The following is a 16,800-nucleotide window of genomic DNA, read 5'->3' as shown; positions in this document are numbered from 1 at the left end:
GGATGAATCTCAGGATAATTATGCTGAATGAAATAAGTCAAACAAGAAAGCATATATACTGTATTATTCCATGTGTATAAAACTCTAGAGAATGCCAATTAATCTGTAGTGATAAAAAGCAGATAAGTAGATGCCTGGGGGAGGGAGGGTTTTGAGGAGGGATAAGCAAGAGGGATGACAAAGGGGCATCAGAAAACTGTTGGGGGTGACATATGTACTGTCTTATTGTATTATTGGCTTACCAAATTGTGTACTTTAAATATGTACAGTTTATTGTTTATTATATGTCAATTATGTCTCAATAAAGCTATTAAAAATTAAGAAAGAAGAGCATGAAGGGGCACTATGTGTGAGCCAGATGCAGTAAAAAAGTGTGAGGCATGGGATAAGCTACCCTCTATGACCCTGCCATCTACTATGAAGTTTTGTTTTGTTTTTTAGTAATTTTTGAAAATAGAGACCATATAAACAATTTTTTTTTTGAGACAGTCTCGCTCTGTTGCCCAGGCTGGAGTGCAGTAGTGGGATCTCGGCTCACTGCAACCTCCACCTCCCAGGTTCAAGCAATTCTCATGCCTCAGCCTCCCAAGTAGCTGGGATTACAGGCACACGCCATCATGCCTGGTTAATTTTTGTATTTTTAGTAGAGATGGGGTTTCACTATGTTGGCCAGGCTGGTCCTGATCTCCTGACCTCAAGTGATCTGCCCATCTTGGTCTCCCAAAGTGCTGAGATTACAGGCATGAGCCACCGCACCCAGCAAGATGGTATAAAGAATATTTTAAGAAACACTTTTATACTTTTATTGCAGCCAGAGAAAATCATGAATTATTAATCTTTATTTAAAAAAACCCAGGCTTTATTTCTAAAATAACTAAAACATTTCAGATAAAAGTTTTCTTGCCTAGTTCAATTTCAGGTTTTGGCTATTGTGAATAAACTCCTATAAACATGTGGGCAAGTTTTTGTTTTTTTGGTTTTGACATATGTTTTTATTTCTCAGAGGTAAATGCCTAGCAATGAATTGCTGGGTCATATGGCAGGTGTATATTTAAATTTTGAATGAATGACCACATATTTTTACAAGGTCATGGTGTCATTTTACACTTCCAATGACAATATGAAGGGCTTGTTTTCTTCACATACTTGTTAACATTTGTTGTTGAGTATGCTATTTCTTCTCTTTTTGGCTTCTATTTTCAGGAAATATCTTTCTTTTTTTCTCAGTTTTTAAAATTCTTTTTGTTTTTAATTATACTTTAAGTTCTAGGGTACATGTGTACAACGTGCAAGTTTGTTACATATGTATACATGTGCCGTGTTGGTGTGCTGCACCCATTAACTCGTCATTTACATTAGGTATATCTCCTAATGCTTTCCCTCCCCGCTCCCCTCACCCCATGACAGGCCCCGGTGTGTGAATTTCCCCTTCCTGTGTCCATGTGTTCTCATTGTTCAATTCCCACCTATGAGTGAGAACATGCGGTGTTTGTTTTTTTGTTCTTGTGATAGTTTGCTGAGAATGATGGTTTCCAGCTTCATCCATGTCCCTACAAAGGACATGAACTCATCCTTTTTTATGGCTGCATCCATGGTACATATGTGCCACATTTTCTTAATCCAGTCTATCATTGTTGGACATTTGGGTTGCTTCCAAGTCTTTGCTATTGTGAATAGTGCCGCAATAAACATACGTGTCCATGTGCCTTTATAGCAGCATAATTTATAATCCTTTGGGTATATATGCAATAACGGGATGGCTGGGTCAAATGGTATTTCTAGTTCTAGATCCCTGAGGAATCGCCACACTGTCTTCCGCAATGGTTGAACTAGTTTACAGTCCCACTAACAGTGTAAAAGTGTTCCTATTTCTCCACATCCTCCCCAGCACCTGTTGTTTGCTGACTTTTTAATGATGGCCATTCTAACTGGTGTGAGATGGTATCTCATTGTGGTTTTGATTTGCATTTCTCTGATGGCCAGTGATGATGAGCATTTTTTCATGTGTCTTTTGGCTGCATAAATGTCTTCTTTTGAGAAGCGTCTGTTCATATCCTTCAGCCACTTTTTGAAATATCTTTCTTCACCCCTTCACTTTCAGCCTATATGTGTCCTTAAGGGTGAAGCGAGTGTCTTGTAGGCAGCATATAGTTACATTTTGTTTTTCAGTCAATTTAGTTACTTAATTTTTTTATTGAAGAATTTAATCAATTTACATTCCAGGTAATTATTAATATATAAGAACTCTTATTGCTGTTTTGTGGTTTATTTTCTTTTTAAACCATCCTTTGTTTATTTCCTCCTCTCTTACTGTCTTTTGTGATTTGATGATTTTCTGTGGTGGTGTGATTTGATTTCTTAGTTTTTATATTTTGTGCAACTATTATAAGTTTTTTTATTGTGGTTACCATGAGGCACAAATAAAATATTTTGTAGTTGTACCAGGCTTTTAAAGCTGATAACAACTTTCAATACAAAATGTCTACATTTTACTTTTTCCCCTATTTGTTATTTGGATGTCAAAATGTATATGTTTTGTAATTTGTATCCCTTAGTTTATTGTAGTTATAGTTGTTTTAATAGTTTTGTCTTTTAACACTCATATTAGAGATAAAATTGCTTTATGTACTACCATTACAGTACTAGAATATTCTGAATATGACTGTGTATTATTTATACCACCAAGTTTTATACTTTTATATGTTTTTTGTTATGAATTTGTATCGTCGTTTTTTTGGTTTCAGCTTAAATAGCTCCCTTTCGTGATTCCTGTAAGGCATGTGTAGTGATGATGAGCCCCCTTAGCTTTTTTTTTTTTTTGTCTGGGAAAGTTTTAATTTTTCCCTTATTTCCTTAGAATAGCTTTGCAAGGGCCGGGCGCAGTGGCTCACGCATGTAATCCCAGCACTTTGGGAGGCTGAGGTGGGTGGATCACCTGAGATCAGGAGTTTGAGACCAGACTGGTGAAACCCGTCTCTACTAGAAATACAAAAATTAGCCAGGCGTGATGGCAGGTGCCTGTAATCCCAGCTACTCAAGAGGCTGAGGCAGGAGAATCGCTTGAACCCGGGAGGTGGAGGTTGCAGTGAGCCGAGATCACGCCATTGCACTCCAGCCTGGGTGACAAGAGCAAGACTTTGTGTCAAAAAAAAAAAAAAAAGAGAGAAAAGAAAAAAAAATCAAAAAAAGAATAGCTTTGCAAGGTAAAATATTCTTGGTTGACTTTTTGTTGTTGTTGTCATTGTTTTTAACAGCACTTTAAGTATATTATTCACTCTCTCCTGGCCTGCATGATGTCTGCTGAGAAGTCTACTGATAGCTGTATTGGAACCCTCTTGAATATGACATGTTTCTTATCTCTTGCTACTTTCAGAATTCTTTGTCTTTGATTTTTGTTAGTTTGAACATGGTATGTCTCGGTTAACCCTTCTTTGGGTTTAATTTGGTTGAAGACTTCTGAGCTTCCTGTATCTGCATGTTGCCATCTTTTTCCAGATTTGAAAAGTTTTCAGCCATTATTTTCTTAAATATGCTTGCTCTTCCTTTCTCTCTTTTCCTTCTGTAAATTCAATTATGAAAATGCTATTTGAAATGGTCAGGGTCAGAGACTATATTCCACAGATATGTGTAGTCATAGGATTCCCTCCTCGCCTGGGTCTGGACAGAACCTCCAACTGGGCTCTGAAGATTGATGGGGCCTCTGCTCAACTGCTAGTGTCAGGCAGAGCCAGATGCTTTGCTTCATAGATATGCTCATATATTGGCTTGACTCCCAGCCTGATAAATCCTTATGCAGGTCTCTGAGGCTTCTGGGTTACTGCTTAGCTAATCATGTTGAGCTGGGCCAGAAGGTACACTCTGTAGTAATGTCCAAATGCAGACTTGCTTCTCAGCCTGGGAGAGCCTTATGCAGAGCTCTGATGCTGGGTGTCAAAGCTAGACAAAGACTTGAGCCTGGCAAATCTCTCAGCTGTGCTTCCTGCAGAGAGATGCTTTTGGCTAATCTTTCTGGTCGGGTGCCTCTGCTGACCAGAATACAGAGCCACAGCCAAGATTCACATGCTGGTTGCTATGGGCCCCAATTTTCTATTTCTAGCTGATACCACATAGTCTACCCCTGCTGATACTTCTAATGTTCCCCATTTGGCAAGTGGGCCTCCTGCAAAACACCCAAGAATGCTGGGGAAGCTGGATATCCACCATGGGCTCCCTTTTTATTCCCTTGTAGAAATCTTGGGCCTAAGGAAATCCTTTCTGTGCAGTGGGTGCTATGCCATTGTTGTGGAGAGGTGACATAGTCAAAGTGAAATCATTTCTCTTACCTTTCTAATGTGGCTTCTATTTTCATCACAGTGTGATCTGAGAACATACATTGTACAATGTTTATTTTTAAAAATCGACTAGCATGTATTTTATGACTCAGAACATGGTCTATCTTAGGGGCTGTTATAAGTGTCCTTGAGAAAAATGTATTTTTATTGTATGAGTATTGCATTGGTGTCAATTATATCCAGATGATTGACAGTGCTGTTGAGTTCAACTCTGTATATACTGATTTTCTGCTTGCAGAATGTCTTTATTAATTATAGGAGTTAAAGTCTTCAACTCTAATAGTGGATCCATATATGTTTCCTTGTAGTTCTATCAGCTATTGCCTCATGTATTTTATTACTTTGCTGTTGGCCACATACATTGATCCCTTTATCATTATGTAACGCCTCTCTTTATTCCTGATAATTTTCCTTGCTCTGACGTCTGCTCTGTCTGAAGTTAAAATAGTTACTCCTACTTTCTTTCAATTAGTGTTCACATGTACTACACTTGATCTTAGCCAAAAGGCCGAGAAGCAATAGTGTTAACATGTGGTATCTTTTTCCATCCTTTTACTTTCAATCTATATGTGTCTTTATATTTAGAGCAGGTTTCCTGTAGACAACATATTGTTGAATATTGTTTTTTGTTCCACTCTTCAAAAATCTCTGTCTTTTGATAGGTGCATTTAGATCACTGGTGTTTATAGTGATTATTGACAGAGGTGGATTAATATCTGTCATCTATTTATTACTGGTCTCCATTTCCCTTGTTCTTGCTTGTTTTTTTCAGATTATGCTGTTTTTCTACCTTTTTTTTGGCTTAAATGAACATTTTATGTGATTCTATTTTCTCTTCTTTATTAGCAAATCAAGTATTTAAGAAAACTTCTTAAAGTGGTTACCACAGTGTTTTCAATATACATTTACAACTAATCCAACTCTATTTGTCAAATAACAATATACTTCTTCACAGATAGTACAAGTATCTTATATTAACAAAGTAGTCCTAATTCCTTCCTCTCATCTGTTGTATCATTGCTTTCTTTCATTACACCTATTCATAGGGTATGATCATTGAATACGTTGCTGCTGTCATCATTTTGAGCAAACTGTTAGGCTAAATATAAGAAAAATAAAAGTTTTAATTTTTTACCTTCACTTTTTCTTTCTCTTTTTTTTATTAAGTTCTGATTCTGACAAATATCATTTTTTTTGGTTCCTGAAAAAACTTATTTTAACATTTCTTGCAAGGCAGGTTTACTCTCAACAAATTTCTTCAAATTTGCTTGTCCGAGAAAACATTTATTTCTCCTTCACTTCTGAAGTATAATTTCATAGAGTGCAGAATTCTAGGTTGGCACTTCTCCAAATACTTTAAATATTTAACTCCACTCTTTTTACTTGCATGGTGCATGAGGAGAAGTCCTATGTAATTCTTATCCTTGATCCTCTATAGGTAATTTTTTTTTTTTTGGCTTCTGATATGGTTTGGATCTGTGTCACTGCCCAAATCTCATGTTGAATTGTAATCTCTCATGTTGGAGGCAGGGCCTGGTGGGAGGTGATTAGATCAAAAGGGTGGATTTCCCCCTCTGTTCTCATGATAGTGAATGAGTTATCATGAGATCTGGTTGTTTAAAAATGTGTGGCACCTCCCCCTACCTTGGTCATGCTCCTGTCGTGTAAGATGTGCCTGTTTCCCTTTCACCTTCTGCCGTGATTATAAGTTTCCTGAGGACTCCCCAGAAGCCGAGCAGATGCTGTCCTGCTTCCTATACAGCCTGAGGAACTGTGAGTCAATTAAACCTCTTTTCTTTATAAATACCCAGTCTCAGGTATTTCTATATAGCAGTGCAAGAACAAACTAATACAACTTCTTTCAAGATTATTTTTTAAATATTTGATTTTCTGCGGTTTAAATATAATTTTCCTAAGTGTATGTTTTTGGCATTTATTCTGCTTAGTGACCTTTAAGTTTCTGGATCTGTGGTTTGGTCTCAGTCATTATTGCAACAAACATTTCTTCCATCCCCTCTTGTTCTCTTTTTGGCAGTTCCATTACGCACATGTTACTTCTTTTGTCTTTATCTCACAGTTCTTGGATTTTTTGTCCTTTTTTTTTTTTTTTTTTTTTTTCAGTTTTTTTTTTCCCTTTACTTTTTAGTTTTGGATGCTTCTATTTACTGATCCTTAAACTCACTAATTCTTTCCTCAGGCATGTCCAGACTACTAATGAGCCCATCAAAGGCATTATTCATTTCTTTTTTTTTTTTTTTTTTTTTTTTTTTGAGATGGAGTCTCGCTCTGTCGCCCAGGCTGGAGTGCAGTGGCGCGATCTCGGCTCACTGCAAGCTCCGCCTCCCGGGTTCACGCCATTCTCCTGCCTCAGCCTCTCCGAGTAGCTGGGACTACAGGCGCCCGCCACCACGCCCGGCTAATTTTTTTTTTGTATTTTTAGTAGAGACGGGGTTTCACCGTGGTCTCGATCTCCTGACCTCGTGATCCGCCCGCCTTGGCCTCCCAAAGTGCTGGGATTACAAGCGTGAGCCACCGCGCCCGGCGGCATTATTCATTTCTGTTATAACATTTTTTATTTCTAGCATTTCCTTTTTATTACTTCTTAGAATTTCTGTTTATCTGATTACATTACTTATCTGTTCTTGCATGTTGTTGCCCACTTTTTTCCATTAGATTTCTTAGCATATTAATCATAGCTTTTCTAAGTCACAGTGTGATAATTCTAACACCTCTGTTACATCTGGTGTTTTTAACTATAGTCATCATATTGCGCCATAAGGTCTCTTGAACTTATTACTCCTATCTAACGACAATTTTGTAAGCTCTGACCCTTCCATCACAGGATAATACACTCTCTCAGCTTTTGTTTGTCTGAGAAAGTCTTCATTCTTAATTTTTGAAGAACAGCTTTCCTGGGTCATTTGTTGACAGTATTTTTCTTTCACCACTTTGAATATATCATACTATTCTATCCATGCCTGTTAGGTTTCTGCTGAGAAATCTCCTACTAGCCTTATTGAAACTTTCTTATATATTAGTTACTTCTTTTTTCTAGTTGCTTTCAGGAGCCTCTCTTTGTCTTTGATTTTTGACAGTTTGATTATATCTTGGTGTAATCTTGCTTGGAATGATCTAATTGGAGACCTTTGGACCTTCCTGTACCTGGATATTTCTATCTTTTCCCAGATTTAGAAAGCTTTCTTATGTTATTTTAATAATATTCCTACCCATTTGTCTTTGTCTTCTCCTTCTTGAACTCCTACACTTTGAATATTTCCTCTCTTGATCTTGTCCCACAAATCCTATAGACCTTTTTGTCCTTTTCACTTTTTTCTCCTATGACTGTATCTTTTCAAATGCCTTGTCTTCAATGTCAGTCTTTCTTCTCCTTGATGAATTCTGTTGTTGCTGTTCTCTATTGTATTTTTAATTTCATTCATTATTTTTCAGCTTCAGAATTTCTGTTTAATTTTTAAAAATAATTTTATTCACTCTGTTAAATTTCTCATTTTGGTCATTTATTGTTTTCCTGATTTTAGAAAATTATCTGCATTTTCTTGAAGTTCCTTGAGCGTTTCAATAACAATTATTTTGAATTATTGATGATGAAGTTTATATATTTCCATTTCTTCGGGGTCAGCTACTGGGAGCATATTGTGTTCTTTTGGTGGTATGTCTTCTTGTTTTCTCATCTTTTTTTGCCTTATATTGATATCTGTCCATTTGAAGTAGGAGCCTTATTCCAGTTTTTTCATACTGGCTTTGTCTGGAAAAGACTTTCACCAGTGAGCTCATTCAAAGATTCTGGGCAGGACATCTGGTATGGCTGGCTTGTTGCTAGAGTCCTTAGGCAAGATGGCCTGATACCAGGTTAGCAGGTAGGTAGGCCTGAATCCTGGTTCTGTGGAGTTGTGCCTGTAGCCTTGATCTACCATGGTTGACTTGTTGATTGGCGTATGGGGATGGGCTGGGAGCCTGTATCCGTGGGGGCCAGCCTGAAGCCTGAGTCTACAAGAGCTGAGCTGATACTGGTGTGAACCTTGAGCCTGACTCTTTAGGGGTCACTCAGATGTTGTGATGGTCCTGGCACCTGGGACCACTGATATGGGTCTGCATTTTGAGTCCATGGGGCTGGCCTGGTACTGGGGCAAGTCTAAACCAAGTCTGTAGGGATGAGTCTGGGTCCTGAGTCCATGGGCATTGGAATGGGTCTGCAAGGGTGGTCATGGTGCCTCATTCCATGTGGCTCATTTTGGCAATGGGGTGCACTGGGGTGGGCCTGGACCTTGGGTCTGCTGGAGCAGGCCTAGACCCTGGGTCCTCTGGAGACTTGGGCTACAGGGACTGGCCTGCAGGTTAGGGTTGGCCTGGTGCTAGGGCAGGTGTAGAGTCTGGGTCCGAAGGACCAGTCTGGAGTCTAGGATGGTTTGAGCTGAACTTGTGCCTGGCATCACTGGCGATGGCCTTATTTCTTGTTGTGTATATTTTCAGTCATGTTTTAAAGTGATTTCTATGGGAAATCCAAATAACGTATTAATTTTTTTAAATCTATAATTTCTATTTATTGATATTCTGTATTTGGTGACATATCACTTTCATGCTTTCTTTTAATTCTTTTAACAATTTTTTTTGCTTCTCTGACCATACTTAAAAGATCTAATTTGAAGTCTTTGAGTAGTAAGTACCAAATTTTGGCCCCCATAGGAATATTTTTCTGTTGGTTGCTTTTTTCTCCTGTGTATGTAAAATATGTTTCAGTTTCCTTGCATGTTTTATGTTTTTTAGAAAAATTGACATTTTACATAATACATTGTAGCATATTTGGTATTTAATTGCTTCCCCACCCCCAGGGTTTGCTATTTTTGCTTTTGTTGTTGTTGTTTTTCTTATTCCTTCTTCTTTGTTAAGTTTCCTGGATTAATTCTGTAAATATTTTATTCCCTCAATGTCAAGCCCATGGGTTATCTGCTTCCTAGAAGCCATCCCTGGCTCAGTGTAATTTAATGTCAGTCAATAATCCTTTGCCAAGGAGAGTGTGTATGAGAATATATGCTTAAAACTTCAGTTAGTTTATAAGACAGCTTCAGCTTTCACTTCTTCCTTGCCTAGGGCCTCATAGTCAGCCAGAGGTAAATGAGTGGTGGGCCTTTCTTCTTTCTTTGTTGCTTTCTGGGCATGCACATAGCTTTCCATATTTGTGAGGGACTTTAGATCTCCAAGAATATGTCAGAGCTTTTCAAAGCTCCTTATGATTATCTAGTTATTCAGGATCGTCTTTTAAATTTCTGACCAAGCCCTTATTTACCTGAATTCATAGCCTTATTAAGCTGTGCTATTGCTAGCAGATTGATGGTGTTTAAGCCATCTAGTGGTAGGACTTTGTTTTCACTGAGCTGAAATTTTTATCCAAAAAATAGCCAAAATATCCTGGGAACCGAGGTGCAATTTCAGACAAAATATTGACTGTGCTCAGATGATGGCACTTTCAATAGAGCATCACATGATGTCGGTCCTCTCAGCTGGTTGCTATACTGCTGGCTATTCATACATACTCTGCCAAGGAGCTTGAAGGGAGAGGGGACGGAAATTAGCCTCAAATTAAAGCATTATAGATCTCTCTGTTTTTCTGAGGTTTACTAGTATCTCTTAGATAATTTTCTGTTTTAGCTGTGGCTTTGATTAATTTCCAGTGCTCTGAAATCATTACTTTTGGTTGTTTTGCCAGTGGTTTCTCTGTTTTTGTTAAAGAACGATTTCATGGAGTTCTCAGTCTGCCATTCCAGAAGTCAATCTCCTAGCATTTACATACATAATTATTCTAATTTCTTGTTCTTTCACCTCACTTCCTATTAATACAAAATGCAATATTCACTAAAGGAAATCAACATGATCCAGATTCTTTAAAACACCACATACACAGTAGCCCCCATACAATTAAATTTCCTAGACATATGAAGAAAGAAGCAAGCGAAAAAGAAGATAATAACAGAAACTGGGTCATTTCAAGATAGCTGTATTTACATCTTCACTGAATTTTAATTTGCATTAAATGATTTATCATGTAGAAATTTAGTTTCTTGATTAACTTCATACATCCTGAGTTATTTTTATAACTAATGAAATGTAACAATGACTTCAGTAACTGGCATGTATTCTGTTTTTGTTTGAAAATGCAATGGAAACTTACATTTCTTACATTTTAAAAATCTATTCTTCAATTATATATAGGTTTCTAGTGACACATAGACAATGCTGCCTACGCACTGACTTTCCTTCTTTTGGCAAATAAAACTCTAGAGCTGCTATAAGCATTCTGACTTACCAAGAATGGTGAACGTCTCTTTTCTAAAAATACCGTAAAGGCTCCTGAGAAGATAAACTGGAAACAAAGATCACATTTATTAATACCCAGTCATTATGTTTATGTATAAACTTAAAACGTAAGAGAATTCCAGAATGTTTTAACATAAAGAATATGGGACCATTGAGAAAATCATTCAGGATATAATTCAAGGGTTTATTTGTGGAGATGGGAGAAAGCCATGAAATCCCTGGCTACTAATTTAATATATGTATTGGAAATAGAATCTAAGGGCATTCTGAAGTGACTTTATGGAAAAAGGAGTATCAATGTTTCCTTAGTTTTTGTCAATCATAATTTATTAAGCCAATATGTGAATTACAAGAAAATGCACCCAATTAATGAATTTACTACTGGGAAATGTTATATCTTGGTGACTTCATATGAAAATACCTTTAATATAATGCTTAAATATTTTATTAATAGAAAATATCATTCATAAAATAGATGCTTCAGTTTACATATTCAAATAGAAGAATTATACAATGTCTTCCATGAATAGCTTTTTCTGAGATCTTCCATCATTTCGTGACACTTGTTAGAAAGATGGCAATTATGGTGTATCAGAAATTATTTTCCTCACAGATGCAACATTTATGAACGCATAAAACTTTCCACAGCATTAAGAAATGAACAGGTCAGTTAGTAGTATGCGAGAGGGATGTTGTTTTCCCAGAAAAATCTGGAAACTCACATGTCAATACTAAATAGAATTTTGAAGTAAGAAGGATCTGCGGTTGAGTTCTTTGCTCTTTGCTTTCTCTGTGACTCAGGAAAATTACTTAACCTATAACTTAGTTTTGCTTTTTTCATTGGTAAAATGAGGATAGTCTGTTACATTGTGTTATTGTTGTAGTGTTGTAATAGTTACATATAATGTTTCGATTTTTTTTTCCAAGATGGCAGATTAGGGGCTTTTAGCATACTTTAGCAACTTGGAAATAAAAAAATAGTGCATAAAGATCAACTCTGTGAGCTTTAATTCAAAAAGGAAAACAGAAACTCACTGGTGTTGTTAAGGACACCCAGATCCTGGAGAAAAGAGCATGGGCAAACGGTCCCCGTGATGATGTCTGGCTGATAAAAGTGAGTGAAGTCCCACTGTGTGACAGAAGCAGAAAGCCTCCGTGACTCATCTTTCCACTGGAAATCCAAGCAACCTAGGCTGAGGGGGAGCATTTTATTTCTCCCAAGCCCTGGAGCTAACTTAGGGAGAAGCTTGGAGACACTGAGAGGGAAAGGCGCTAGGAAAACCTGCAGACATTTTCCCAAACCCAGGACCAATAGCAGGTCATCATTTTTAATCTCAGTGCATACAAAGTCAGTCATTCTATGGTGAGCCTGCAGCATGGCCACGTAAGGATTATAGTCTTGGGCCAGAGATGGGAGTTCTTGCCCTGGAGTGGGCTAGGAGTCTCCACAGCTAGAATTGTGGAAAGTGTCTCAGCAGTGAGCACTGGAATTGTGCTCTCCTGTGTTGCAGGCCTGAGGTGGGAGCAGAGCTGCTACAGTTGTGGATCTCATTCTTTTGTATGGTTGAATAGTACTCCACTGTGTATATGTACCACATTTTCTTTATTCATCTGTTTATGTGCACGTAGGTTGCTTCCAAATCTTAGCTATTGTAAACAGTGCTGCAATAAATATAGGAGTGCAGATATCTCTTCAATACACTGATTTCCCTTCCTTTGGGTATATATGTAGCAGTGGGATTGCTGGACCATATAGCAGCTGAATTTTTAGTTTTCCTAGGAACCTCCAAACTATTCTGCATAGTGGGTGTATTAATTTACATTCCCATGAACAGTGTACAAAGGTTCCCTTTCCTCCACATTGTCACCAGCATTTGTTAGTGCCTATCTTTTGGATATAAGCCATTTTAACTGGGGTGAGATGACATTTCATTGTTGTTTTGATCTGCATTTCTCTGATGATCAGTGATGTTGAGCACCTTTTCATATGCCTGTTTGTCATTTGTATGTCTTCTTTTGAGAAATGTCTACTGAAATCCTTTGCCCATTTTTTTAATCGGACTATTAGATTTTTTCCTTACGGAGTTGTTTGAGCTCCTTATATATTCTGGCCATGAATCCCTTGTCAGATGGGTAGTTTGCAAACATTTTCTCCCATTCTGTGGGTTGTATCTTCACTTTGTTGATTGTGTCCCTTGCTGTGCAGAAGCTTTTTAACTTGATGTGATCCCATTGCCTTGCTCTGATTGCCTGGGCTTGTGAGGTACTGCTCAAGAAATTTTTGCCCAAACCAATGTCCTGGAGATTTTCCTCATGTTTTCTTGTAGTCATTTCATAGTTTGAGGTCTTAGATTTGTCTTTAATCCATTTTGATTTGATTTTTGTGTATGGTGAGAGATATTCATTCTTCTGCATATGGATATCCAGTTTTCCCATCACCATTTATTGAAGAGACTGTCTTTTCCCCAGTATATGTTCTTGGCACCTTTGTTGAATACGTGTTCACTATAGGTGTGTGGATTTGTTTCCTGGTTCCCTAGTTAATTTCTAGGTATTTAATTTTATGTGTGGCTGTTGTAAATGAGATTTTTAAATTTCTTTTTCAGATTGTTCACTGTTGGCATATAGAAATGCTACTGATTTTTGTATGTTGATGTTGCATCCTGCAACTTTACTGAGTTTATCAGTTTTAATAGTTTTCTAGTGGAGTCTTTAGGTTTTTCCAAATATAAGACAATATGATGTGCAAACAAGAATAATTTGACTTTTTCCTTTTCAATTTGGATGGGCTTCATAGCTTTCTCCTGTCTGATTGCTCTAACTGGGACTTCCAGTACTATGTTAAATAACAGTGGTGGCAGCAGGCATCCTTGTTGTGTTCCAGATCTTAGAGGAAAGGCTTTCCGTTTTTCCCCATTCAGTATGATACTAGCTGTGGGTCTGTCATAAGTGACTTTTATTATATTGAGGTATGTCCCTTCTATCCTCAGTTCTTTGAGAGTTTTTATCATGAAGAGACGTTGGGTTGTATCAAATGACTTTTCAGCATCAGTTGAAGTGATCTTATAGTTTTTACTTTTCATTTTGTTGATATAATGTATTACATTGATTTATTTGGGTATGTTGATTCATCCTTGCATCCCAGGGGTAAATCCCACTTGGACATGATGAATGATCTTTCTGATGTATTGCTGAATTTGGTTTGCTATTATTTTGTTGAGGATTTTTGCATCAATATTCATCAGATTGGCCTGTAGTTTTTTCTTTTTTTTTTTTTTGATGTGTCCTTGTCTGGTTTTGGTATTAGGGTTTTACTAGCCTTATAGAATGACTTTGGAATTATTACCTTCTCCTCTATTTTTTTGAAACAGTTTGAGTAGAATTGCTACTAGTTCTTTAAATGTTTGATAGAATTCATCAGTTAAGCTATTGGTCCCAGGTTTTTCTTAACTGAGAGACTTTTTACTATGGCTTTGACCTCATTACTTGTTATTGGTCTGTTCAGGTTTTGGGTTTCTTTATGGTTCAATCTTGGTAGGTTGTATGTATCTTGGAATTTGTTCATTTCTTCTAGATTTTCCAATTTATTGGCATATAGTTGCTCATAGTAGCCACTAATGATCTTTTGAATTTCTGCAACATCAGTTGTAATGTCTCTTTTTTAATTTCAGATTTTATTTATTTGAATCTTCTCTCTTTTTTTCCTGGTTAGTCTGGCTAAATGTTTGTCAATTTTGTTTAACTTTGCAAAATACCAACTACCTGTTTCACTGATTTTTTTTTTTTTTCCTGAGATGGAGTCTCACTCTGTTGCCCAGGCTGGAGTGCAGTGGTGTGATCTCGGCTCAGCCTCCCGAGTAGCTGGGACTACAGGTGCCCGCCACAATGCCTGGTTAATTTTTTGTATTTTTAGTAGAGACAAGGTTTCACCGTGGTAGCCAGGATGGTCTCGATCTCCTGACCTCGTGATCTACCTGCCTCAGCTTCCCAAAGTGCTGGGATTACAGGCGTGAGCCACCGCACCTGGCCTGCCCTTAGACTTTCCATCATGAGCTGATGCAGCATGAAGGCCCTCACAAGATGCCAGCATCTTGATATTAGAGTCCCCAGCCCCAAGAACTGTGAGAAGTACATTTGTTTTCTTTTATAAATTACTTAGCCTGTGATTTTCTATTACAGCAACACAAAATGGACTAAGACAGAACCTATATTTTTGGCACCTCTAAATTGAATTAAGGCCCCATTTTTTCTTGTCTGAATCAATGCAGTAGCCTCTTCTAACTTCTCTAACATTCTCAAATCTAATCTCTTATTACTCACAGAGTGATAGTATTAAAACAAGCCTAATCATAGCACTGTCCTCAGTCAGAATATTGTCTAGGGCTGTCCAATAGAAATATAATGCAAGCAACATATGTAATTGTAAGTTTCCAAGTGCCATATTAAGAAAACTAAAAAGAAATATATACAACTTATTTTAATAATATATTTTCTATAAGTTCACATATCCAAAATTATTTCAAGATAGAATCAATATAAAATAATTATATATTTTACATTTTAAAATGTATACTAAGTTTTGAAATCTTATATGTATTTTATCTTTACAGCACTACTCAGGACAGTTGAGTTGCATTTTCCAGGTTCAGTAGGTACATGTGACTATTGTATTGGATAGTGCTGCTCTAGTCCTTAGTTATCTCTTCTTTTCTATGTTTATTTATTTCTTTGGTGATCTCATCTAGTCTCATTACTAGATGCCAATGACTATTCTATTTTTTTAAGATTTCTTACTTTTTAAAGCTTCTTTTCTTGTCATTACATTTATTTTTTTTTAATTTATATAGGTTTTGGGGAACAGGTGGTATTTGGTTACACGAGTAAATTCTTTAGTGGTGACTTGTGAGATTTTGGTGCACCCATCACCTGAGCAGTATACACTGAACCCAATTTGTAGTCTTTTATCCCTCACCCTCTCCCCTTTCCCCTGAGTCCCCAAAGTCCACTGTATCATTCTTATGCCTTTGCAGCCTCATAGCTTAGCTCCCACTTATGGGTGAGAACATACAATGTTTGGTTTTTCATTCCTGAGTTACTTCACTTAAAATAGCAGTCTCCAATTCCATCCAGGTTGTTGTGAATGCCATTAATTTGTTGCTTTTTACGGCTGAGTAGTATTCCATTGTAAATGTATACCACAGCTTCTTTATCTACTTGTAGATTGGTGGACATTTGGTTGGTTCCATATTTTTGCAATTGCAAATTGTGCTGCTATAAACATGTGGGTGCAAGTATCTTTTTTGTATGACCTTTTTTTTCCTCTGAGTAGATACCTAGCAGTGGGATTTTTGGATCAAATGGTAGTTCTACTTTTAGTTCTTTAAGAACTCTACACACTGTTTTCCATAATGGTTGTATTAGTTTACATTCCCCACCAGCATAGAAGTGTTCCCTTTTCACCGCATCCATGCCAACATCTATTTTTTTTTATTTTTTGATTATGGCCATTCTTGCAGGAGTAAGGTGGTATCACATTGTGGTTTTGATTTGCATTTCCCTGATCATTAGTGATGTTGAGCATTTTTTCATATGTTTATTGGCCATTGGTATATCTTCTTTTAAGAAGTGTGTATTCATGTCCTTAGCCCACTTTTTGATGGGACTGTTTGATTTTTTCTTGCTAATTTGTTTGAGTTCCTTGTAGATTCTGGATATTAGTCCTGTGTCAGATGTGTAGATTGTGAAGATTTTCTCCCATTCTGTGGGTTGTCTGTTTACTCTGCTGACTGTTCCTTTTGCTGTGCAGAAGCTCTTTAATTTAATTAAGTCCCACCTATTTATCTTTGTTTTTGTTGCATTTGCTTTTGGGTTCTTGGTCATGAAGTCTTTGCCCAAGCCAATGTCTAGAAGGGTTCTTCCGATGTTATCTTCTATATATATTTTTTTGATTTAAGTCCTTGATCCATGTTGAGTTGATTTTTGAATAAGGTGAGAGATGAGGGTCCAGTTTCATTCTCCTATATGTGGCTTGCCAATTATCCCAGCACCATTTGTTAAATAGGGTGTCCTTTCCCCACTTTATGTTTTTGTTTGCTTTGTCAAAGATACACCAACTGTAAGTATTTGGCTTTATTTC

The 16,800-nt window shown here is 37.1% G+C and overlaps 1 protein-coding gene and 1 pseudogene across 4 annotated transcripts in view; both read right to left on the bottom strand.

The window, feature by feature from the left end:
- The window catches only part of LOC129481125 (membrane-spanning 4-domains subfamily A member 12-like), a 40,081-nt gene that overhangs the window by 8,488 nt on the left and 14,793 nt on the right, over positions 1 to 16,800 (bottom strand). For 3 of the 4 annotated variants that reach the window (XM_055276390.2, XM_055276131.2, XM_055276307.2), the window contains one exon: positions 10,654 to 10,710. The exons of the other annotated variant lie outside the window; for it this stretch is intronic. In XM_055276390.2, coding sequence (XP_055132365.1) covers positions 10,654 to 10,710 — 57 coding nt within the window. The remainder of the gene's footprint in view (positions 1 to 10,653; positions 10,711 to 16,800) is intronic. 4 annotated transcript variants of the gene reach the window in all.
- Positions 4,775 to 4,851, bottom strand: LOC129461818 (uncharacterized; annotated as a pseudogene).

This window comes from Symphalangus syndactylus, chromosome 1 (genome assembly GCF_028878055.3).
Source record: "Symphalangus syndactylus isolate Jambi chromosome 1, NHGRI_mSymSyn1-v2.1_pri, whole genome shotgun sequence".
In the NCBI taxonomy this organism is placed as follows: Eukaryota; Metazoa; Chordata; class Mammalia; order Primates; family Hylobatidae; genus Symphalangus; species Symphalangus syndactylus.
Note: the sequence above shows the minus strand (reverse complement) of the source record. Positions and strands in the feature narration are given on the sequence as shown.